The following is a 24859-nucleotide window of genomic DNA, read 5'->3' on the forward strand; positions in this document are numbered from 1 at the left end:
GTAGAGAGGCGTTTGGAAGAAATAAAGAGGTTTGAGACTGGATTCCTACTTCTACGTGAGTCACAGAATGGAACCCCTAACTGTGGAGTCTGGAACTTTCATTTAATGAGAAGACTGAGGCCAGAGGATGGCAATCCTTGTGACACCCTTCTAAGGTACGTACTCTTAATCTCATTTTACAGAGGATGGGATGGGGCTTTATGCAAGTTGGCCCAACCCCAAAGCCTGTGTCCTCAACTTCTGTGCAATACTGCCACCCATCAAGTCTGTATCTGATGGTCACAGGATAACCCCATAAACTGTGAAAGTTTTTGAAATGATTACAGAGCAAAGGTTTTTTTAAAAAGTCTTTGTGACCACCTAGAAGGGTGGGATAGGGAGGGCAGGAGGGAGACGCAAGAGGGAGGGGATATGGGGATATATGTATATGTATAGCTGATTCACTTTGTCATACAGCAGAAACTAATACAACATTGTAAAGCAATTATACTCCAATAAAGATGTTAAAAAGAAGTGTTAGTGCCGAAAAGGACCTGAGAAATGATTTCATCTAGCCCCCTTAATTCCCGAGGGGAAACCTGAACTTCTGGGGAGTGAAGTTGCTTCCCAGCGTCACACAGTAGCTTCTGCCAGTGGGCTAGGAATCGAGATGCAATCCCCGGTTGTGTGCCGGTCCCGGTCTAGAGCCTGAATTAAGGGCTAGAACCCAGGGACAGGCATGCTTATTAGGAGAAAAGTGTCCCTGGAGAGGGAAGGGATAAGAGGAGGCAGCCAATGACAACTGTGACATGTTATGGGTGGAATTGAGGGCCCCCCCACATTTATATGTTGAAGTATTAATCCCTAGGACCTCAGAATGTGACCTTATCTGGAGATAGAGTCTTTACAGAGGTAATCATGTTAAAGTGAGGTCATTATTGTGGACCCTAATCCAGTTGGACTGGTGTCCTTGTAAAGAGAAATCTGGACACAGGCACATATGGAGGGAAAGCCACACAAGGAGACATAGGGAGAGGACGGCTCTAGAGAGAGGCCTGGAAGAGAGTCTCCCCACACAGCCTTCAGAGGGAACCAACTCTGCTCTCACCTTGATTTTGAACATCTAGCCTCCAGAACTGTAAGACGATACTTTTCTGTTGCTTAAGCCACCCAGTTTGTGGCACTTAGTTATGGTTGCCCCAGCAAACTAATGCACCACAGACCTTGGGAAGCATCTGAGGAGGCACCGGGGCTGAAGGACCGGCAGGAGAAGTCAGGGGGCAAAGGAGGGGCTGAAATGATGAAATCACGGTGGGGAGAAGGAGACACAGGCAGAGATCTAAATCCAGGTGGAAACCCATACAAACGAAAGTGGAGTCCTTTTTTTTCTTTTTTTTTTTTTTTTGCAGTACGTGGGGCTCTCACTGTTGTGGCCTCCCCCGTTGCGGAGCACAGGCTCTGGCGCGCAGGCCCAGCGGCCATGCTGCTCCGCGGCATGTGGGATCGTCCCGGACCGGGGCACGAACCCGTGTCCCCTGCATCGGCAGGCGGACTCTCAACCACTGCGCCACCAGGGAAGCCCCATTTTTTCTTTTAAGTGGAGAGTCAAGATCTAGCAGATCTAGGTGGAGAAGGGGGCCTAGGAGAAGTGAGCTGTTACAGAGGCCGCCGGGGTGTGGGCTGCCTCACCATCAGCTTCTGGAGCAGTGAGAGAAGCCCAGGGGGAAGTCCTTAGGAGATTATCATGGAGTCAGCTGCAGTCTGCTTTGAGGTCTCCGTGAGCACAAGTTCACCAGAATGTAAGTACAAGTACATTTGTACTGTACTGTACAGTGTACAAGTACACTTGCACGGCCTATTATGGACGTGCCCTGGAGGCCGACTGCCTGAGTTCCCAATGACTTTTGCCCTCACTAGCATTCAACCTCTCTGGGCCTCAGTTTCTGCATCTGCGAAAAGGGAATAATGACGGCACCCACCTCATAGGGTTATGATGAAGATTCAATAAAATGTGTGTGAAATGTTTCAGTAAAAGTTATCTGTCATTATTAGAGGTGTTTATTATAACAATAATTCTTCTCCTGCCTCCAATTCCAAGCAGTACTAGATAAGAGCCCTCCACGCACTGCGGGGCACAAGCGCCACTGTAACTGGGACCACTGGTATTAGAGGTTAAGGATGCTGGCAGGCCACAGGTGCTGAGAGGAAAAATAACATTTGGCTACGAGCCTGAAAAAAATTGCGTTGGCTTCTGAAAGCCCCAAATCGGCATCGCATGCTCGCAGACAGAAGTCCTCAAAATAGCACAACCAGGACTGCGCAGTGGACAGGCCACAAGAATTGTCAGGTGAACACTGCCCTTGAGCGATGTCGAGCATGCGCTCTGCTCCGCCTGTACCTGGGCTCATCTGTCCGGGTTGCTTCATGTCCAGGGCTCTGCAGAAATCCAGACCAGAGCCTTCCCAGCCAGGGAGTGTGGCGAAACTCTATGTGGGGCCCGTAGTGAAACCAGGTTACGCACGTCGCTGCCAAAGAAAATAGGAAAGGAAAGTCCTCGGGCCCCCAGGGCCCCTCCCTGCAAAAGCCCCCGCCCGCCAAGGAGTCAGCGGGGCACGCGGTTGCGGGTGGAAGACGCAAAAGGGCGTTTCCCGGCCGCCGCAGCACCGCAGCCTTCCGGGCTGAGCCACCACAATTTACCCCTTGCCCTTCCTCGGACTCATTATGAAATCCACGGCACTTCGGACGACTAGAGATACGTGTGCCCCGGGACACTCCGTGCCCTCTCGGCATACGCGCGACCAGACGGGAAGGCGAGCGCGCGGTGGGCGGGGCGGGGCCTGAGGGCGGGGCGGGCGCGGCACGAGCACCCGCCGCAGCCTGGTTCCAAGGCGGCGGGGCCTGGGGCGTAGCCAGCGCACGCAGCGGCGGCGGCCCCCTTAAATAAGATCCGGAGTCGGCTTGGGGTCAGCAGTGGGCTGCGGTGACAGCCGGGGGTGCACGGCCGAGCCTGTGGAGGAGGTGAGTGCTCCTGCCGCGGGGAGCCGCATCCGTGCCCGCTGCGGCGCCGGCGTCTCGGCGGGGCGCGGGGCTGAGGCTCCCCTGCCGGCCCGAGCCCAGGAGGTTGCGGCCGCAGCGGAGGCACGCGAACAGGGCCTCGGCTCGCAGGGACGTTCCGCTTTTCCGGCCTCTGCCCCGCGGCTCCTCGGGTTCCCGCCGCAGCGGAGGCCTCCGGGCCGCCCTAGCCGCCGCCGCTTCCTGTGCCGGAGCCGGGGAGGCCGGCCCGCAGCTCCCCGCGGGCGGCGCGGGCTTGGGGCTGGTGCACGGCGTGGTGCGTGTGACGCGCGCCGCCGGACCGGGTCCTTGTTTGTGTGGCGGCGGGGACCGGCCCGGCGGGAAGCCGGACCCGGAGCTGCAGATACCAGGCGATGATCCCGCGGGGCCGTGACGGTGCTCTCTGGGCCGCGGCCTCCCTCCTGCCCCCGTGGCGGGGTTTCAGGCGCGCTCGGACCGCGCGTGGAAGCATCGGAGCAGGCAATCTCCCAGCCTCGGCGTGACGGTGGCCCCTGCGCGCAGCGCCCGCGGGAGGGTCAAAGGCAGCATCAAAAGCCGGTTGCCACCATGTGGAAATTCTCGCGGTGCCTGCAGAGGAGTGCCCGTATCCGCTGCACTTGGCCGTGATGGAGTCATTTAAAGAGCCTGGCATGTTTTGAAATTAGGAAGCAAAAATCATGTTATCTATTACCTTGTAGCCTAGACGGTGACTTGAATGAACACGTGCACGAGAACCGAGAGATAGATGCTCCTGCTAATCAGTGTGTACGTTAGAATTGCAGACTCCTTCCCCACCCCACTCACTTTCAAGGTTATGGAGCTTAACTAAGACCATTATAAAAAGTGCCCTTGCCTTTGAAAGTTCAGACTTTTAAGCTTCTTGTTGGTGCAGGAATATACAGAGTGCCTAACTGTTAATATCCTTACTTTTATTTTTGACCTTTGCTTAGCATAAGAGAAACTGGTTAAATTTCACGGTTTCTGACACAGATTTCACCTGTGATTGTCACAGTGTAAGCAATTATTTGCTTCACACTTACAAACAAAAAGCCAGTCAAAACCTCTGGTTTGATTCAGCATTTTCAGATGGAGGTGGCAGGTTAGATTGGCTTAAAACTTAAGGTCTGAGTTGACAGTCTGGTTGGGTGGGCTTGAGAAGGTGGGGCTTTCAAAGGAAACTTCGCTTGCCATCAGGGTAGAGCCAGTCCTGGGAGACTTTTTTTCTTATTCTGACTCAACTGGGAGAATCCCTTCCCAGTATGAAACTTGACTCCTCATTTGGAAAAGACTGCATTAGACCAAAGTCTTTCACAGCTAAAATTCTGTGACTAGAAAAAGCAAACCCTGAAGAGCAGCACACTTCATACCTCCCTCCCTCACTTAAAATAAGATAGATGCATCATAGACCATGTGTTACAGATTTCTGTTTTCTGCATTTGCTGTAAAATGAAAAGACTTTTATTAAATCACCCTTCTCTCACACTTATAAGCATGTTGACCTATTTCCTTCCCGTCTCTGTTATGCATAGTTTGGCAGTATTTTTATTATCGTTGTGGGCAGCCTGACTAAAAAGAATCTCTGGGCTTTTAAATTTGGGGTATTTAAGAGATAGATACTTGTGACAAAGGCAGGTAGAGACAGGTGTCTGTTTATATCACAAAGGTCAAGTGTTCATAACTGTCTCTGCTTTTGGTTGAGCTTTGGAATAGCTGACAGTGTACCGCATGCCACAGTGTCCTGCTTGATATCCAGGGCTGGCTACATCTTTGGTTTTTGATGTAGCTGTCTTGTGGAAGTTTGGAGGAGGGGCTGGGGAAAGATCAAGTTTTGTCATTACAGCTGGGGATTTCTCCTCTCTCCCTTCAAGTTTCACTTTTCTGGAAAGAGGGAGACTGTAGGAATAGTAGTAATTTCTAGATGTGATACTCAGTAATCTTGGGGGAATAGATAATTTTTTAAGGTCGGTTGCTGAATTTATTGTGCAAATTTGCCACCTATGTCCATTATTCTTTGGCATTTACTATCTGTTATAACCAAATTCTGTCAGTGTTGACAGAATTAATCACGTTTTGTGAACAGTATTGTTTGGATGATGCAATGCGTTAGACTCCTGTCCTAGAAAATACAAAAGAACCTCCTTTAAGGCAGCTCAGATCTGTAGTTATCCTAAGTCCTCTTCAAGCTCTGCTCTGTGATAGGCTGTGGCCAGTCAGGAGGGAGATCAAAGATGCCAGAGTTTTTATTGAAGGTTATCGGTCCAACTTGATGTCCAGACAAACACATTAGAGTCACTTTGCTTTGACACTCCTGCCTGGAGGCCAAGTCTCAGGGAACAGAGAACGTGCCAGGGGATGAGTTTGAGTTTCAACGTTCTAGTACTTAAAGGAGCTTTGGAGAGCTTTCAAACAAGCACAAGCCCTGAAGTCATAGCTGTACGTGATGAGCTAGAAGGTAGAGGCAGACTTACCAGTGCTTGTGTCCGCAGCTCCATGCCATTTCCTCGCCCGTTCCTCATCTAAAATGCTGAATGCCAGCTCTTAAGAAATCCTAGTTTGTGTAAGCTTGAGGTGTTACCTAATTTGTACCACAGTGACAAGAGAAAAGGGTCACATAATTTGAGTTTGGTTCATTTTTCTGCTTTCTCACATCCTAACATTTAGAATTTCTTAACTGTGTTGGAGGCGACACAGTTATTAGTCATAACTTTTGTGGAATCAAGAGGGAAGGGAGAAATATGACAGAGCCTTCCCTGAAATTTGGCCGGCTTGGAGGGATGGCACTTTCTTCAGCCAGAAACTTAGCTAGGGGTGAGGACTCTGTTTCCCTGCTGCAGAAGAATATATTAGGCTGGAGACCAGCGTCTTGTCTCTAGAATCTAAGATTTCAGGACTGGTGGCTCCATGTAGTTTTCAAGTTTTAAATAAAATTTGAAAGCTAATATCTAAGTCAAAACCATTTGCCTCAGAAAATCTGTATGTATAAATAAAATTATATATTTATATAAATACAGTATACAATAAGACATTTTTATAATATATACATTTAATGTTGTAATAGAAATCTATGCTTGTTATAGAAAATTTGTGGACTATAAAAAATAAATCTGGGAGTTCCCTGGTGGCCTACTGGTTAGGATTCTGGGCTTTCACTGTTGTGGCCCGGGTTCAGTCAGTGGTCGGGGAACTGAGATCCTGCAAGCTACATGGTATGGCCAAAAAAAAACCCCAAAAAACAAAAACCTCTCTTCCAAAGATTGAATATTAGTAACATTTTCATGTATTTCCTTTTTGTGTTTTTCCAGATTTTTTTAAGCTTAAGTGTATATTTTTAATCGAAGATAAAATTTTTGATAAATTTTAATCACCTAAGTTATGTCGTGAACATTTTTTTTCATGTTACAAACTGTTGAAAAAAATGAGTTTTGAAGGTGACTGCCTTATATGGTTTATGGGATATGCCATAATTTATTTACCTTTCCCCTATTGTTGGATATTTAGGAACAACTGTCTATTTCAGAACAGTTCACCAAGCTTCTTATATATTTCAATATATATTTTTTTAAGTTTGGGCATGTTCTGCTTTAAAATTGTTGAAATTGACAATGATTTGGAAATTATTTTTATTAGTGTATGGTTTTAATGGACTTTTGGGTTCATGTGTTCTAGTCAAAAGCTGTTCAAATAAGGATTTCGTGCTTTGGAACGATAAGTGAAAAGAAGTCAGGGCATCACAGGAGGAAATGTGGGCTGCCTTTTGCACCATTTCCTCATTCTAGAGGGACTTCTGATAAATGTATTATCTGTCCATTTGCACACTTATTTGGCCGCTATAGAAGTTGGCACTTTTCCCACAGGTTTGTTGTGGGGAAAATGTCCATATACGTAAGGTCAAAATACCCTGAGTACCATTTATTCTTTTATTAACCAGAGTAAAAAGAAGGTTCCTACAGGAGCTCGTTTCTCCCTCCAGGCTCGGCTGTCAACTGCAGAGCAAGGCAGTGTCAGCTGAGTGGATAGGATAGGGGGTAGTGACAGCTAATAGCGCCAGGCACTGTTCTTGGTGCTTCAGATCTGTTAACGCAGTTAATCCTCCCAGCTACCCTGTAGGTAGGTCCTACTTTTATCCATATTTTACGAAAGGTAAAGGAACAGGTGCAGGGATTAAGTCTCTCAAACCAGGGTTTGAACCTAGGCAGTTTGGCTCCAGGGCCAGAGCGCCTAATGGCTTGGCTCTGCTTCTTGAACTTGAAGGGTTCTTAGTCCAGGGGGGCCTGGAAAGTTCTAGGTTATCCAGCAAGACTGAGGACAGAGCTGATTCTTCTTCCGTATCATTACTCCTTGGTCATCCCCTGTCTCATTCACACGCTGTCTTTACTACCAGCGGGCTGAAACGACAACAGATTTTGATTCAGCTCCATTCAGCGACGGCGAGTGATAAGATCACTTGCTACACAGGTGTGACTTTCTAGAAAAGTAAAGAGTAAAAGGCTTTGCCTGCCCTGGAAGTTAGTCTTGTTCTAGATTGTGCTAGAAACTTTTAATAGACAAGAGAATAGAATCGTGGATTTGCAGGGTTTGCAGGCACAGAGGTGTAGTCCAGTGGTTATGGCCTCCTTTCCCCAGGACAGTTTTAGGCAGAACCCCAATATATGAAATAAATAAAAGCAGGGCTGCCATGGTTTAAGGAGGGAGGGGTGGGAATCCCAGATCACAGAGACTCGAGATGCGGTTGCTTCCTCACCTCTGAGACACTCCAGCGCACCCCAGGTTCCCCGGGTCCCTGAGCCTAACTCACTCATCGCCCGATTCAGTACCTGGTGCAGGAGAGGAGGTGACTTACCAAGGTTACACAAACTGTGTTCCCCCTCGGGCCGTGACACACAATGGCGTTTATTCCCGGGCCCTATGCCTGTTCGGGGAACAGCTGGACCTCGGTGTCATCCTTGACTCATGCCCCAAGATCCTGCCAGTCAGCAGGCTCTGCTTATTCTGTACCATGCTGCCCAGCACACACGCATTTCTTCCTTTCATTGTCCATGTCACTGCCCTAATCCAGAGTCTGGCACCTCCAGTTTAGACAGCAAAAGTCCTTAGTTAAAAAAAGAGGGGGAGGACGATGACTCTTCGTAACACAGAGTTCGGATCGAATCCCTCCTCCGCCCAGAAGCCTTCCAGGGTCCCTCTGGAAGGCCCCAAGTCTTCACGTAGCTTGGCTCTCGGGGGCTTCTGGGGTCTGGGTCCAACCTGCTGTTTCCCATGAGTCTCCCAAACCACCACGAGCTGGGACTTTTGGAAAGACACTCTGGTGGCACAGGATTGAACCAAGGCCTCTGCACCCCGACTCTGTCTTCCACCCGACTCACCGTCCCGTGCCCTGGACGAGCCCCCCAGTCCTGTGTGCCCACCGTCCCCCGTCTGCAGTGACATTCCTCATCCCACCCTCGTAGCTCATCGCTCCGCTCTTCAGAGGCACTTTCCCCAGAGGGACCGTCGCTGTCCTCAGACTCCACGTCACTCACTGAAACCCTCGGCTGACAGCAACTGGTGGTTAAAATGATGAAACACTCCCATTCCGGTTAGAAGACAGCTGCTACCCCAAGAGCCCTCACCCCTAATTCAGAAACTGAAGGGTTAGTGCCTGGCCGGGGAGGCTCTCCTGAACCCTGTTCTGGTGGTTGGCCTCCTTCTTTTCCAGTTGCTTGGTGCCTGGCTGTACTGGTTACCCTGCATTTTGAGTGCACCCCCCGCCCCGGCCCTTCCTTTGCCTCTTCGTACGCGCATAGCTCACTTCCCCACTAGGTCCCCCAGCCACACACTGAGCTCTGTGCACTTAGGAGACCTAGTCACTGTCGTTTCTGTGTTTTCAGCAGCGTTTAACACAGGGCCTCGCTGCTAGTAAGTCCTTAGTGTTATCTGATGATTGATTGAGACCAGGAGACATTCAGATGGACAGATGTCTCATAGACGGTGTCACTGACAAGAATGTACATTTCATCGTTCCAGGTTTGTATGTTATGATCCTGTGCAAGGCTTAGATCTTGTAGCTGAGATCAAGTTCGTTGAAAATCTCCGGAGGCGCCCCAGACTGAGCAGCTGGCAGGGACCTTGCTGTCACACTGTCCAACCAACCAGCTCACCGGGGAGGGCCCCGCAATGCAGAGGGTATGCCCAGCAGCCCGAGCAGGCTAGATGCCGGAGGTGGTGCCGGGCTGTGTTTCCCCTCCTGGCATGAGTCAGAGAGCAGCACGTCAGACTCCAGGGCCTCTCTGGAGGGCACTCAGGGACTCTAGCTGAGGTCCCGGGACAGACCGCCTCCGATGAGCCAGGCCCTTAGCCTGCCCGGGGCCCTTGCCTAGAGTCTCCTTCCTCCAGAGCAGCGCCCCAGTCCGCTTGGCCTCGGCACTAGCCCGGGTGCCCGTGACCTGTGCTGTGCTGCCCTCCCGGCACGTTTCTTTCCATCACAGGGATGCGGAGTATTTTTGTCTCCCCCTGGATGGAAGGTCCGTGTGCAGCTTGGGCCGGCACTGTTACCCTGCGTCCTGGGCGCCGCGGGCTTTTGCAGGCGCTCCGGTTAGCAGTTGTGTTTACCGCTGCCTGTAGTCGGGAACTGACAGAGACTCTAGCCAGGCAGGTGACAGAGAGGAGGTGGGGCGCTGGTCTCCAAAATGGGGTGCATGTGCCCCGGGTTGGGGAGACCATCTATTAGGGTGCAGGTGGATGTATTAGAACTTCTGTAGATATTTATTTTTTAGCTTTCTTTTTAAATTCATAATTGTATGTTTCATAATGTTCAGAAAATATTTGCACATGTATACAGTTTATAAATAAGTGCATCTACATGTCAGGGATACATTTACTTATGATTTTTGATGCATTATCAAAAGTTTAGAGAGTCAGAAAATTAACTCCTTCTCTGCCACCAGTATGGCAAGACCCCTCCAAATGCCAGTTTTAAAAGAAAGGAGGGCTTCCCTGGTGGCGCAGTGGTTGAGAGTCTGCCTGCCGATGCAGGAGACACGGGTTCGTGCCCCGGTGCGGGAAGATCCCACATGCCGCGGAGCGGCTGGGCCCGTGAGCCATGGCCGCTGGGCCTGTGCGTCTGGAGCCTGTGCTCCGCAATGGGAGAGGCCACAAGAGTGAGAGGCCCGCATACCGCAAAAATAAAATAAAATAAAGGAATTTGTTAGTTAAGGGGGGATAGACACTGCTTTGTGACACTGGGTTGTGATTCGTGTCAAATTAGCCTCTGACTTTAGGAGAGCCAGGTTAAACCTGGAAGATGTTTTGCCTTTGGCCAAAACTTGACAATGTAGAAAGAAACATCTTTAGGACAAGGATTTCATTTTTTTCTGTTGTATTAATTCACTCCTGTGCCTCAGGCAGTGCTTGATGTAGAGTGGGTGCTCCCTAAATATTCTCAGTGTGTATATGTGTACCTTTTTCTTGCATGACAATTAAATATCATGCTGGGTTGGCCACTTCAAGTCAATATTTGAGTTGGCTTTCTTTGTTTAAACCTTTGGTCAGTGGCAGGTTACAGCATCTGTGCCCGTTTTACTCCTCTTAACTGAGTTCTCAAAGCTGTAGGATCGTAGAGCTAAAACGGGCCTCAGTAGTGTCACCTGAATGGTAGGACGTTTGGGATTTGCTTTTAAATTGTTGTTTAAGAATGAAACGGTGCTGACAAGATGTTGATCATTATTGAAACTGAAGCTGGGGTTATTATGGGTACATGGTGGCTTCTTATACTACCCTGTATACTTTTGAATAGACTTGGAAATTTTCATAATAAAAATTTAAACAAAACATAAAGGGAAAATAAAGACCCAAAACTAGTGTCACCTGTTCCGAGGAAGTACGGCCAGATGGGACAATCTCTTTTTTTTCCCTTCCTTCTTTTAAACACTGGGTCATTATTCTATAATCCTCTGCAACTGGTTAGATTCATTCCGTCTTTAGCTTCCCTGGGGCTAATCACCTCTTACAGTTACCTGCATCCCTTCTCACACAATGAGCTAAATCCTGCTTAAACCTTTTCTCTGTTTCTCCTGTCGCTTCCTGCTGCGCCACTGAGGGTGTCCCCAGAGCTGAAATCCGTCAACGCTCAAAAGTGGATTTCTCCCAAGTTTGGGAGTAGCTGGCCTTGCTGTCTCTCTGGGTAGAAATCTGCCTTTTATTCTGTGTTCCACTCACCCCTGCTTTGCTAGCCATTTCTCTGGTTTATCTGTCCCTTTGGAACTTCGGTCTGTTTTCAGAGGTGTAAGTATCTCTACCCAACCTTGTGTCCCCTCAGCCTCCTTATCCAGGTCACTGACATTTGATCACTGCATCCTCTGGGAGCTGCAGGGGCTGGTCCTGCTGCCCTCTGGCTCCTGCACCAGCTTTGCTCAGCCTGCTGCCAGGCTGCTCTCCTGGGAGGGAGGAGTGTCGGGGCCTCTGGTTTATGTCACTGTTGTCCTTAACCTACCCGCCACCCCGGGTGCTGCCAGCACGGGCTGGGCCTTGACGTTTCCCCACCCCCAGCTGCCTCTGCCTGTTCCTGTCTGGCTCTTGGCTCGCTGGACCGCCCTCCCTCTGTGCTCCAGCCCATACACAGTGCTTTCTCCCCTCTGGCTCCTGGAGCCCAGGGCCCTGCATAGTTTGGTTAACTCCTGCAGGTGTGTTAACTCTTACAGGTTAGGGCAGACGGTGAGAGCTTAGATATGTATTTTCTGGGAGGGGCTTTCACCCCATCTGTCACTTTGCTGGAAGGACAGCTTACCACCCAGGGCCCTTTCTGGAGCAGGTGGGAAATACATAAATACAGGAGGAAATGAACTGACCTGACCTAGTTATAGCTTGTTTATCTTGAGAAACTAAAAAAAAAAAAAAAAAAATACAGCAAAGTACAAAGAGTAATAAAACCATAAAACAAATACCCATAGAATTGATGGGTTTTTTTAACAATGGGTTGTTTTCTTTTTATGTCCTGCCATCGCCCGGAGTTTCTGGGTGGATGGGATCCTGTTATTTAGTCCCAAATGCCAGGACTGCGTGGCCAGCTTTTGCCTCTTTGAGCGTCACCTTGGAGATGCTCTGTGGTGTTGGTGACAGAAGGGGTGAAGCTTCCCTCTGTTCCCCCTCCCTCCCTCGTCCCCCGGGGGCCTCCGCAGGCAGCAGGGCGGCTGGCTCAGGTTTTGCGGCTCACGGGGCACAGCCAGTACCTGGACAGAGAGCTCCGTGCCTGTGGGTCTAGCGTTCTTTCACGATTCTGTTCTGCCCCCTCCCGTGGCCACTACCGGAAGTTGCTAGTTCTGGACAGAGCATCTGAAGGGACCCCAGGACTTCGGTGCCTTCTCTGTGTGCAGCGTCTCAAACAAATGGACCTCCTCCCGGTCCTGAGGCCCTTAGAGGAGGGCTCCTGCCAGCTGGGTCCAGCCCTGGTCGTTGTGAAAGACATGGGTCCTGTTTCCTGTTCGATTGTTGTCTCCTTCTCTCGGGGTGCCTTCTGCTTCAGGGTTTACTTTGTGGTTCATTGCATGCCAGGAAGGTAGAGAGTCTTTTCTTCTGGATTGTTTAGTGGCCACAGGAATTTTATTTCTTCTCCAGCTGTTATCATAACAGGTTCCCCTTGTGCTGCCTGACTGCCCCATACCATGGTGTCATTCTCTGTGACATGCAGGCCCCCAGACGTAATCAGGCCCCTCCCTTTCTGTGCCCAGATCAGCTGAAACAACATGCCTTTCAGACCCACTGATGAGCGGGAAGCCTCGCCTGCAGGAGCCTCTTCTGTCTTGGTTCTCGCAGAAGCCTGGGGTCAGCCTAACAAACAGCTGCTGGTCTCCAGCTGCTGAAGCAGAGCTGGCTGACTGTGGGTCTGCTCTGTCCAGGGCTGTTCCCTTCTCTGGCTCTTCCTGGGAAACGTCCCTGCCCCGTCGTGACTCATATCTAGATACCACTTAATAGTAGTGAATCGCTGTTGGGAGACCAGTGGAAACATCTTGCTTCTCTTAGGAATGTTTTTTTTGAATGGAAACATTTCCTCTGAAATCCATGCCACTAAAATTTCACCCTGACGGAGAGGCTTTTAGGTGACCTGCATATCTTCACCAGGCAGGGCCTGACTATAATTATCATTTTCCCAAGTGGATGTACCTGACAGGTCTCTGTATCTGTGTTGAAGAGAGAAGGGAGGAGAGCTGTGTGCTTGGTGGTTTTTTTCTCTCTGGGGAATGCTGGGCAGGTCCTGCTTCGAGCATTCCTTGCATCCCAGATGGCCACCCACCCATCCACGCTCTGGGCCTTTCTAAGGGCTCCTCACGCCAGCCCGCCATTGTGTTCCAGCCCCTGGGCAGTTTCTCTGGTTGGGAGGATTTGCTTTCCTTTCAGAGATAAAACTCACTTACAGAAGTTGGTGGCCAGCCCTGGGGTCAGACTCTGGACTCAGCCCTTCCTCTGGCATTGGCTGTTCTATTTAAGAAAGGGGTTTGCTCTCGTCTTCCTCATGGGCAGCCTTGATTTGTTGTAAACTAACCCGCAATCACATGTCTGAATGGATTTCTACAAAGGAGAAGTGAGGACCCTTGCCTTTAGATGACCTTGGGGGTGACATCATACATAAGTGAAAGAGTTTGAGAAATAGGCAATGGGAAGATGGGAAAGTGGATGTTCGGAGGTAGCCTCTCAGTCAGTGGCTTGCCATCCTGTCTGCTGGTTTGTTTCTTTCCCCTTCAGGCCCCCTGGAAGGTGCTGCTTCCTCCCAGCGCACTGCCTCATAGCAGCAGCGAGGGTGCCGAGGGAAGATGCTGAAGCTTGGAAATGGCCTGAATACCCCCTTTCCCTTTGGAGAATCACAGCTCTGTGTACACATCTTCCGGAGGCTTGCAGTAGAGAACTGGGCAGGATCACAGAGGGTCTTTCATGACTCAGGAAATATTTAGGAAGCACCTGTTCTGGGCAGGGCCATGCTAAGCACTGAGGGCATCTTGAGCCAGTTGGGCCAGGGCTCCGGCCCGTGAGGAGGGGGAGCATCTCCCCAAGGGAAGCACACACTCACCATAAGCGCAAAACAGGAGATGCTAAGGACCGCACGAGGGCTACAACTAGAGCATTCCTGGAATTCAGAGGAAGGACTCCCGGCTTCTGACTGAGTGGGTCCCGTAAGAATTTATTCGGGAAAGCAGCCTCTGGCCTATTTGGGTAGGATTTGGACATCTTTTTTTTTTTTTTTTTTTTTTTTGGTTGTGGTGGCCTCTCCTGCTGCAGAGCACGGGCTCTAGGCGCGCGGGCCCCAGTGGTTGTGGCTCGCAGGCTCAGTAGTTGTGGCACACGGGCCCAGCTGCTCCGCGGCATGTGGGATCTTCCCGGACCGGGGCTCAAACCCACGTCCCCTGCACTGGCAGGCAGACTCTCAGCCACTGTGCCACCAGGGAAGCCCTGGACATCTTAAAGTAGGACCAGGGAGGAGAGCTGAAGGTGAGGGGGACTGCGGAGTGGGTTTGGAGGCACAGGGACCTTCTGCTGGGCTTTGGGGGGCTCGTGCGGTGCAGCAAGGGCAGGGGTGCCGAGGAGGAACGGAGGTGGTGTGCGCTGTGACACCTGCCTTCGTGGCGGCCCTGAGGCTGGGGTCGGCAGGGGAGCCCGAAGGAGCACGGGGAGAGGAGGGATCGCCCTTCCACTCGCGCCAGGACGAGGGCCTACAGATGCCTCACAGCCACCTCCGCACTTCATGGCTCCACCACCATTCTCCAGACTCCAAAACTCACCTTCCAACTCCTTCTCTTTTTTCCATTTATATCCACTTAGTTACCGAATCCTGGTACGTATTTTTTTTTAATGATTAAATTTTTTAAAATTCTGGTAAAATATGAGTAACATAAAATTTACCATTTTAACCATCGTTAAGTGTGCAATTCCGTGGTGTTAAGTGTGCAATTCCGTGGCTTTAAGTACATTTCCAGTGTTGTATAACCATTACCACGCTCTAGTCCGGAATTTCTCATCATCTGAAGCAGAAACTGTACTGTGAAGCAGTAAACCCCCCCATCCCCGTGTGTCTCTTTCTGTCTCTATGAATTCACCTATTTTAGGCCCCTGGTATAAGCAGAATCGCATGGTATGCGTCCTTTTGTGTCTGGCTTCTCTCACTTGGCATAATGTTTTCAAGGTTCACCCATGTCATGGTGGGTATCAGAATTTCCATCTTTTGTAAAGGCTGAAGAGTATTCCATCCTGTGCATGCACCGCATTCTGTTTATCTCTTCACCTGTGGGTGGACATTGGGGGTCACATCCCAGCTTTTTAAAGCCCCATGTGTCCTCGCTTTTTGTCATCCTCTGCGTTGTGTCCCACCTTTGTGTAGATTTGAATCACCGTGTGCCTGGGTCCCAGCACTTGCCTCTTAAGGTCCAGTGGCCTTGCGCTCAGCCCAGCCTCTAGTCTTGTTCTTGTGTGGAGCTGGGCAGGGAGTTGAACTTCCCCGCACGGTTTCCTGGTCTTTGCATTGACAGTAGCAACTCCATGCAGTGAGGACTGTTACTACACGTGCTCTCACGGCTGACTGCTCAGCACCGGCCTGACACGTGCTACGTGCCTAACTCACAGTGGCCTCACAGACATCGTAACCTCACGCTGATTTCCCCAGACGTCTTCCTTCCCATCTCCTGTGCAGCTTACCCTGTCATGCATTCTGGATTAACCTGCTCCAAATCCTTGAGCTGAGGTGGGGAGCTGCTTCTCACCCCCAGAGCCTGAAGTTAACGCTCATTTTCTTAGGCCACACTCACCTCCTGCGTCCACACACAGCTCTCCCAAGACGGTGTGATGGCGTCCACAGTTTCTTTTGCACTTACTGGCACCTCGTTATTCTCTATGTTGTGTCTATATTGTTGTTACGCAGTTTACTTCCAAGCCTCGTGAATGGCGTCTGCAAGTGTTCGAAATTTGTACCCCCAAGTGGATAGTAACTCATGTACGTGTCCATAGAAGGTGAGGTTTTCCCAAACCCTCTTTCAGTCCTCACGTTAAAGTCTTACCAAGCCTTTCGCGCTACGGAGTGCTCTCTTGGGCACTTTATTTTGAACAACATCAGTAGAGGGGGCACCCTTGTCTTTTTTTTCATTTATTTATTTTATTTATTTATTTTTGGCTGCGTTGGGTCTTCGTTGCTGCACACGGGCTTTCTCTAGTTGCGGCGAGCGGGGGCTGCTGTTCGTTGAGGTGCACGGGCTTTTCATTGTGGTGTCTTCTCTTGTTGTGGAGCACGGGCTCTAGACATGCGGGCTTCAGTAGTTGTGGCACGCGGGCTTCAGTAGTTGTGGCGCACGGGCTTCAGTAGTTGTGGCTTGCGGGCTCTAGAGCGCAGGCTCAGTAGTTGTGGCACACGGGCTTAGTTGCTCCGCAGCATGTGGGATCTTCCCAGACCAAGGCTCGAACCCGTGTCCCCTGCATTGGCAGGCGGATTCTCAATCACTGCGCCACCAGGGAAGCCTGAGCACCCTGTCTTGAAGCCACCCCTGCCAATCTGAATCTTGGGTTCTTGTAAAAGTCTGAGGCAAAGAAATTGAATGCTGGCTGGGTAATTACTTCTGGGGGTTGGACTTTACAAAGGCAAGCATTGGATATTATTATAAAAACCTTTTAAACATCAGTTTAAAAAGCAGTGAAGTATGTGGTTTAGTTATATGAATATGGACCCATAGGACAGATTTTTTTTTAACTGTCCTAACATTATACAGATGTGTTCCTGTGACTTGGGAGAATTTTTGCAGTGGTAGCTGCAGATGGGAGTTCAAAAAATGCTTCCACTTAACCAGCTTAAATGGAAGAGAAAAATGTGAAGATATGCCACAGAAAACTGTTAATCCTCAAAATGTGGCTTTGGAGATTCTGAAGACCCTGTTGGAAGAAGCATGTTCAAAGACTTTGAATAAAATACTAATGAAATGTGAATAGAAAACCAGTAAATATTTCTAAAGTAATGTATATTGTTGTATGACTTAAATATATGTATAGCTTGGTGAATACAGAGACTGTAATGAGCAGGCATTTGACCAGTTTCATCTGATCCCTAAAAGTTTATCTGTTCCGGTTGGGCACGTTATATTTGGAATCTCTTTATTTGGGGATGTATGTGGTAGTGGTGGCCGGTGGCCAGTGTGAACGGGTGAGGCCTGGCCCTAATCTTACTGGTAAAAAATCAGTCTAGCCCTATACTTGCCTGTGAAAGCTTTGTGTCCCACCCTTGGACAGCTTTAAGGAGATGGGCAGGGAGTGGTTGAGTATAGAATTATTCAGCTTGCCTCGACTGTTTCAATAAAACAGTTTTCTAGGGCTTCCCTGGTGGCGCAGCGGTTGAGAGTCTGCCTGCCAATGCAGGGGACGTGGGTTCGTGCCCCAGTCTGGGAAGATCTCACATGCCGCGGAGCGGCTGGGCCCGTGAGCCATGGCCGCTGAGTCTGCGCGTCCAGGGCATGTGCTCCGCAGCGGGAGAGGCCACAACAGTGAGAGGCCCGCATACTGAAAAAAAACAAAAACAAAAAAACAGTTTTCTAAAAACAAAGCATCTCCGCTCCCTTTCTCCTTTTAAAATCTTCTTGGAAATTGAATTGGGGATCCACACACAGAATCACTTTAATGAAAATTAAGCGGGTTTAAGGTTTACTATGCCTCCTTGGGGAGGGAAACCCCAAGGCAGCGGATGGGGATAATTCCCTGTGGAACTACTTGCTCCTTCTGCCTGGGATCCCTGAGTGACCCAAGTGGTCCTTGTCCTTCTCCTGCTCAGGATGAGGAGATGGTCCAGGGGCAGCGACCACGGTCAGGAACTCCCCCGTGGGATGGGGTTGGAACAGCAGACTTGGGTACCTCTGTGGAGCTTCTATAGCTCCCGCTCTGTACAGGGAGCCTGGCTGCTCTCTCGTTTCCAGAGCGGATGGTTTAAGCAAATCTAGCTTTAGGTACTCTGCCAGCCAGGGTTAAGGAGCAGGAATCCAGCGGGTTTGGAGAGGCCGGTTGAAAGCACAGCACACGGTCTGGCTGCTGCCCTCTTGTTGCTCTCGAGGCCGAGCTCTGCCCAGCTAGTGCCGGACAAAGAGGGCACTTTCAGGCCTCTGTAAATAGCCTATTGTGCAGGGGAGGAGGTGGACGAGGAATGGCAGCATCTCGCCAGCTTGGCTTGCTGCTTGAAGGCAGGACGTCAGGACTTCTTCATTTGCTGCTGCTGGGGCAAGGGTGCTATGTATGTGGGTTTGTTGGAGGGCTGCATTCCTGGTAAAGTAGTCCATCAAACTGCTATAATTCAGCTGGATGAAAGCTCGAGGAACTTTAGAAGGAGAGAAACATCCAGCTCACCCATTTGGGGGATTTATAAATGACACGAAGAAAATAAAATGCTAATGTAAGTATCCGGTTGCAGAATCGCAGGAGCTATGCATGCGTATATGTGTGTCCATAGAGAATGATGCCCTTGTGAGTCACCTCTGGCCCTGAGCCACTTTTTTCCTGGTGCAAACAGAATGGTAAGAGGTGACCCTTTGTGTACAGTGGGCCTTGAACCCACATGCTCCCAGGCCAAGGTAAAGGGGTGAATGCTCGCGGTTCTGTAGGACACGGAGGGTGAGATGGATTTCAGATGCCGAGCTCTCCTAATACTGAGGCATGTGAGTGCTGCAGGGATCTGTAGAGGCTGCCAGCTCTCATGGGTCCTAACCTGGGGTGTGAGCTGCAGGGGGCTTGTGAGCCCCAGGTGCAAACAAGTACGTGCATGTTCTTAGTGGAGCGAGTCAGCGGCCCAGCAGAAGGTAAGAATTGTTCCTGTAGAGGAAAAAGCATGAGTTTAGTTGGGTTGGTGTCCCCGTCTTGGGAGATACCTTCTGGAAGCCTTGTAAGTGTCCAGCCTCTGTTTCCTCATCAGATTTTATATTTTGATGTTTAAATAAGACACACGATGTGAAAGCCTTTCCAAAACACCATATTGATGCTAATTGTATCATTTAGCGCTTCTTCCCAAAGTTCGGGCAGATGGGTGCCAGGATTTCTGTTTTCTGACAGTCATGCAGTCCAGTTTCTGTTCCCCTGCTTGTACATCTATTTCTACCCAGGTCTATTTAAAGGCGTCCTCTGCTCTGGTTCTTTGCAGTGAGCTTGTGCCAGGTTTCCCCCACCATTGGTACGCTCCCCGTCATCCTGTGGTTTTAGACTCCAGCTTTATAGGAATTTCGGAAGACTCAACTGAGCGAGCTCACTTTCTGTCGGTGTGAGAGTAGCTATAGGGAAGGAGGAGCTGGCTGCCAGTAGCCTTGTGTGTGCAACAAATACTGGCCGCTTAAGCCGGCTTAAAAGCCGCCTGAATCATGTTCTTAGCAAACAGCACCATGATTATATGCCTGGGCTATAAAAAACTTCCTGAGATGGTGATGTGGAAATTAAGAATTAGGAAAAAGATTCCAACTGGAGCACCATTGGAACAAGCATAAGATCTGGGTTTCAACCGCTTGTTGGCAAGTACGTGAGTCTTGATACTTCTTAGAGGCCTGCTGGGACTGTCTGAAGACGTGGTGTTTGTGTTCACCTGGAGCATTTAAAGGCTATTTATTGTGGCTAATTTTCTTTGCATGTAGGTCTGCCTCCATTTCTAAATAGCCCAAGTGCCGTTTCCTTAATAGCAGTTAAATAGAAGGGAAAATAGAAGGGAAGAGATGTGTAATACTCCCCATTCACATTTAAGAGTTCTCCCTTACATGGATCTACACGAGGTATTGCCTTCTTTCTTCATTGTGTGGATTATAGTTTTCCCATGTATAGCATTAACCGATTTGTTCAGCATAGTTGATTTGCAGCTTGTTACCTGGCTGCCAGCTAAAAGGCATGAATTAAACTGCTATAGCTTGTCATCATCACCCACTAAAGATAAGAATTTAGCTGGATTTAAATCCTTAGTGTTACAGATTAATACCTAATAAAATGTTCTTGCATGGGTGCTACTGAATCAGCACTTTTCTGTTTTTTTTTTTAAGTTTTCTTTCCTAAACTTATTTCTAGAAATAGGCTTATTTCTTTTAGTATAATGCTACTAAATCAGCAATTTTCTGGGTTTTTTTTTTTTTAAGTTTTCTTTCCTAGACTTATTTCTAGAAATAGACGTTTCTTTCTTAGTGTAATGCCATCTACTTGTAGCTTGGCTATTGCTGATGCTTAATATAATATAAAAAAATTAATCACTTGTTTATGACTGTGTTTGTTTATGGGGGGATGATTTAATATGCTCACACAGGGATGTGAGTCCGCTGAACAACTCCTGTAAATTTGCACGATCTAGGTTTTATGGAAATGACTTCAGGGACTTCGGGGACAGAGGAGGGAAGGTCAGGCTTGTGTGTAATAAATAGGGTGGGTACCTCCCATCCAGACTCCAAGTGCTGTGAGGTGAAGAAGGCAGCCAGAATGATTGGAGGGAAAGGCAGGTGTGCACATTATATGCATAAGGTTTCTATGCATCCGTGGAGTTGCAATACTGTTTATGAAATCTGACTACTCGGGGCCAGTAAGACCTGCACTTGATTTGCCTGCTTATCCTCGAAGTCTCGGTGTAAACATCCCCTCCTCAGAGGGGTCTTCCCTGATCGGTGGATCTTCACGGTGCTAACGCTTACTCCACCTTGCAGACAGATACTGCTTGTTTATCTCCCCCACTAGCTGGTTAGCCCGTTGAGAGCCCAGACCGGGTCATCTGGCACTGTCTTCCCAGCTCCTAGCCCACACAAGGTGCTCAGATTTGTTGAATCGCTGGGATAGTTCAGTTCAAGTTATGAATTCATCTAGAAGAAACCTGCTGTCAGTGTACTGATAATCAGTTACTTTCTTGATCTGTCTTATGTCCGTTTGACGTGACCACCCAACATCTGATCGTTCATTTCAGTGGTTTTAAAAAAAATATGCCCATTGTCTCTCCTTACTGGGATGCTGAGCAGAAAGAAAACAGTGTCTGTCTTCGGAACTGGCACCGGCATTGACACTCACTGATCCTGTCCCTGCCCAGTGGGGTGACTGCTCCCAGCTTCTCATTGGCCTATCCTCCACTGTCTGTTCTCTTGGGAAGTATGGATTTTGTCTGCTAGTTACCTTTAGCCCAGTGGGCAGCAGCACAGGACCGGGCATGTGACGGATGCCCTGAGAGACCTTGGCAGGCTGGCTAAGCACCGGGTGAGCACGTCCATCCCCTACTCCGCCCCTACCCTGATGCCTAGTCTGTTTCTGCAGTGGTGTGTCACCCAGCAGCCAGCTGTTGGTGGCACAGAGGGTGAATGGCTTTGTAAGTGCTGGTGCTTTCTCTGCACAGTTATGACCTGCAGAAATGCACTTAACTGCTCCTTCTCTGTTGTCATGTTAAAGCTCGAAATTGTCTGTGTGTCTGTGTGTGTGTATGTCTGCCTACACAGGGCTGTTGTAGCACAAGATTGCCTCCTAGAGAACTGACGGCCAGTGAAAGCCCCTGATATTCTCAGCTCTGTAAAAAGATATATACAGTGATGTAGATTTAAATTTGAAGAGGATTTCTATATTTGGGGGAAAAAAAGATTTTCAGTCTTGGGACGTAGCTCTCTAAAAAGCATAAAATAAGGAGCTCAAAAATACCATCTGAATTAATGATAAAGGTTAACACTTGTCGCATTGCCGGGCAGTTTTTGAGAAAAGTCTTTCAGGTCGTTTCCTAGGATTTCCTTCCCTGTACTGCCAAACATACTTTAGAGTAGTTATTCATCAATAATTTTCTAATTAGAATTATTCTTATTTGTTCTCTGTACTGCACATTCATTTTTACATTGATATATATATATATATATTGTTTATACTATTCAATTTGAGGCTTTAATATATATGTGGGGCTGTTCATCTGATTTTCTTCCGTGTGTTTTGGCTTCTTAATTTTGTATGTAAACTCCTTGTGGTTGTGTCGTCTTTTACGGCCTCTGTCTCTTACTGTCCTCCAGGCAGGACTAATCACAGAATGTCGGTAGAGGAAATACTAATAATGCCCAACAGGGACTGAACACATTGTGCTGCCTCCCACCATTCTGAGCTCTTTATGTGAACCATGTAGTCCTTATGAAAGCCCTATGAGATAGGTGCTGTTTTTATGGATGAGGAAACTGAGGCACAGAAAGGGCAAGTGATTTGTCCCCAGTCATACAGCTGATGAGCTGGGGAGGTGGGATTTGGCTCTAGAATCTGGGATCTTAAATACTATTTTGTACTTTCTCTCAAATATTATGCTATAATCTCCCTAGATACTTGCTAGATAAATATCTCTAGATATTTATGCACACCCTTTTATTATTTATTTTAGCTCTAATAGCTTGAGGAATATAAATGACACTGTTTTGTCAGAATAGCCAACTCCAGTTTACCCTGCGCTTATATGGCTGCTTTTGTGGTACAAAGAGCGTGGGGAAGGTGAGGGGCCCACTCAGAACCCAGCTTGGTCTCTCTCACCAGCTGGGGAGCTTGTGCTGAGCTTTGTCAGAAGAAATGGAAACTGATGGCCTTTGGGTGGTCCGGGCTAGTTTCTGCCTCTCTGTTCTTCTCCCCACCAGCTGTGATAATGAGAGTTGAGTGTATTTGATTAGGTGGAAGAGAACAAGAGAGAGAATATAAGGCAAGAAAATGGTAACTTATGCCCCTTGTGTGAACATTTTATGGCAGGAATTCTGAGTGACTAAATCTTTTTAATGTGGTCAACAAAAACTTTTCACAAAATGATAGAAGTAAAACGAATTCCTAAAATGTTTTTAGAAAAGTGAGATTTGACAGCCAGAAAAAGACCTGGACCATCAGCCTGTGGCTTTAATGCCCCCAGTTGGTCAGCCAGCGTCGAGTTGATGGTCAGCCCCGGGGAGTCTGGAGCAGCATAGCGCCACCCTGGAATGAACGTGATGTTTTTCTCTCTGGCAGATATCGGTGTAGGGTGCCACCAACCCAGGATGATGCAAGCCCACGAGCTGTCCCAGTACTTTCGGATGCCAGAGATGGTTGACTTCCGGCAGTACGTGCGCACCCTTCCAACCAACACACTCATGGGCTTCGGTGCGTTCGCAGCGCTCACCACCTTCTGGTACGCCACGCGGCCGCGGGCCCTGAAGCCACCGTGTGACCTGGCCATGCAGTCAGTGCAGGTGGCGGTAAGTGGAGCCTGGCCGCCCCTGGGCCTCTGCCTCTCTCTCCACAGGTTCCAGGCCCCATCGAAGGCGGCGTCGAGCAAGATCATAATCACAAGCGAATATTGGTGGGGCACTTTGTAAACTGAAATGTGCTCCCCAAACAGAATTTCAGCAGTGATGAGAAGAGGAGGGCAGAAAAATAGGGCAGAGGGACACAGGCAGCGATGCTGCTTGGGTGTCTGGCCACATCACACGGAGCAGAGGCTCGTCCCGTAATCTCATGGGGCTTCTGGCCTGCGCTGGGCTCTGAGCTGTGCCCGGAGGATCCTGAGAGGGGAAAGGACAGGCACAGGGTCCCTGCCCTCAGCGGAGAAGAGGGTTGTCAGTTGTTAGAGAAAGAAGGATTTCACCTGTGGTTGTCTGATACCTGGAACACATTGCACAGGGCTAAAAAGGACTCAGGGATTTCTTTTTTTTTTTTTGGCTGCATACTCATTACTTGCTTCTTTGTATCAGATTTTTTTTAAGTTGAGTTTTTAGAACAGTTTTAGATTTACAGAAAAATTACAGAATTTCCATAAACTCCACATCGATTTCTGCTATTATTAACATCTAACATTAGTATGGTACATCTGTTTTTTGTTTTTGTTTTTTTTTAAGCTTTTTTTTTATTCTTGAATTTTATTTTATTTTTTTATACAGGAGCTTCTTATTAGTTATCTATTTTATACATATTAGTGTATACATGTCAATCCCAATCTCCCAATTCATCCCACCACCACCACCCCCGCCGTTTTCCCCCCTTGGTGTCCATACGTTTGTTCTCTACATCTGTGTCTCTGTTTCTGCCTTGCAAACAGGTCCATCTGTTCTGTTTTTCTAGGTTCCACATATATGCATTAATATATGATACTTGTTTTTCTCTTTCTGACTTACTTCACTCTATATGACAGTCTCTACATCCATCCACGTCTCTACAAATGACCCAATTTCATTCCTTTTTATAGCTGAGTAATATTCCATTGTATATATGTACCACATCTTCTTCATCCATTCATCTGTCGATGGGCATTTACGTTGCTTCTGTGACCTGGCTATTGTAAATAGTGCTGCAGTGAACATTAGGGTGCATGTGTCTTTTTGAATTATGGTTTTCTCTGGGTATATGCCCAGTAGTGGGATTGCTGGGTCGTATGGTAGTTCTATTTTTAGTTTTATAAGGAACCTCCATAGTGGCTGTATCAATTTACATTCCCACCAACAGTGCAAGAGGGTTCCCTTTTCTCCACACCCTCTCCAGCATTTGTTGTTTGTAGATTTTCTGATGATGCCCATTCTAACCAGCATGAGGTGATACTTCATTGTAGTTTTGATTTGCATTTCTCTAATAATTAGTGATGTTGAGCAGCTTTTCATGTGCCTTTTGGCCATCTGTATGTCTTCCTTGGTGAAATGTCTATTTAGGTCTTCTGCCCATTTTTGGATTGGGTTGTTTGTTTTTTTGATATTGAGCTGAATGAGCTGCTTGTATATTTTGGACATTAATCCTTTGTCCGTTGATTCATTTGCAAATATTTCTCCCATTCTGAGGGTTGTCTTTTCGACTTGTTTATAGTTTCCTTTGCTGTGCAAAAGCTTTTAAGTTTCATTAGGTCCTATTTGTTTTTATTTGTTTTTACTTCCATTACTCTAGG

The 24859-nt window shown here is 48.4% G+C and overlaps 1 protein-coding gene across 1 annotated transcript in view; it reads left to right on the forward strand.

Annotated features, from left to right (window-relative positions):
- Positions 1–2839: 2839 nt before the first annotated feature.
- ACSL1 (acyl-CoA synthetase long chain family member 1) overlaps positions 2840–24859 on the forward strand; it is a 65318-nt gene continuing 43298 nt past the window's right edge. The window contains exons 1-2 of the mRNA XM_081221175.1: positions 2840–2997; positions 22960–23186. Of these exons, the coding sequence (XP_081077301.1) occupies positions 22989–23186 (198 nt within the window). The 5' untranslated portion in view covers positions 2840–2997; positions 22960–22988. The remainder of the gene's footprint in view (positions 2998–22959; positions 23187–24859) is intronic.

Source organism: Mesoplodon bidens (genome assembly GCF_964165515.1).
Source record: "Mesoplodon bidens genome assembly, chromosome: 20".
NCBI lineage: Eukaryota > Metazoa > Chordata > Mammalia > Artiodactyla > Ziphiidae > Mesoplodon > Mesoplodon bidens.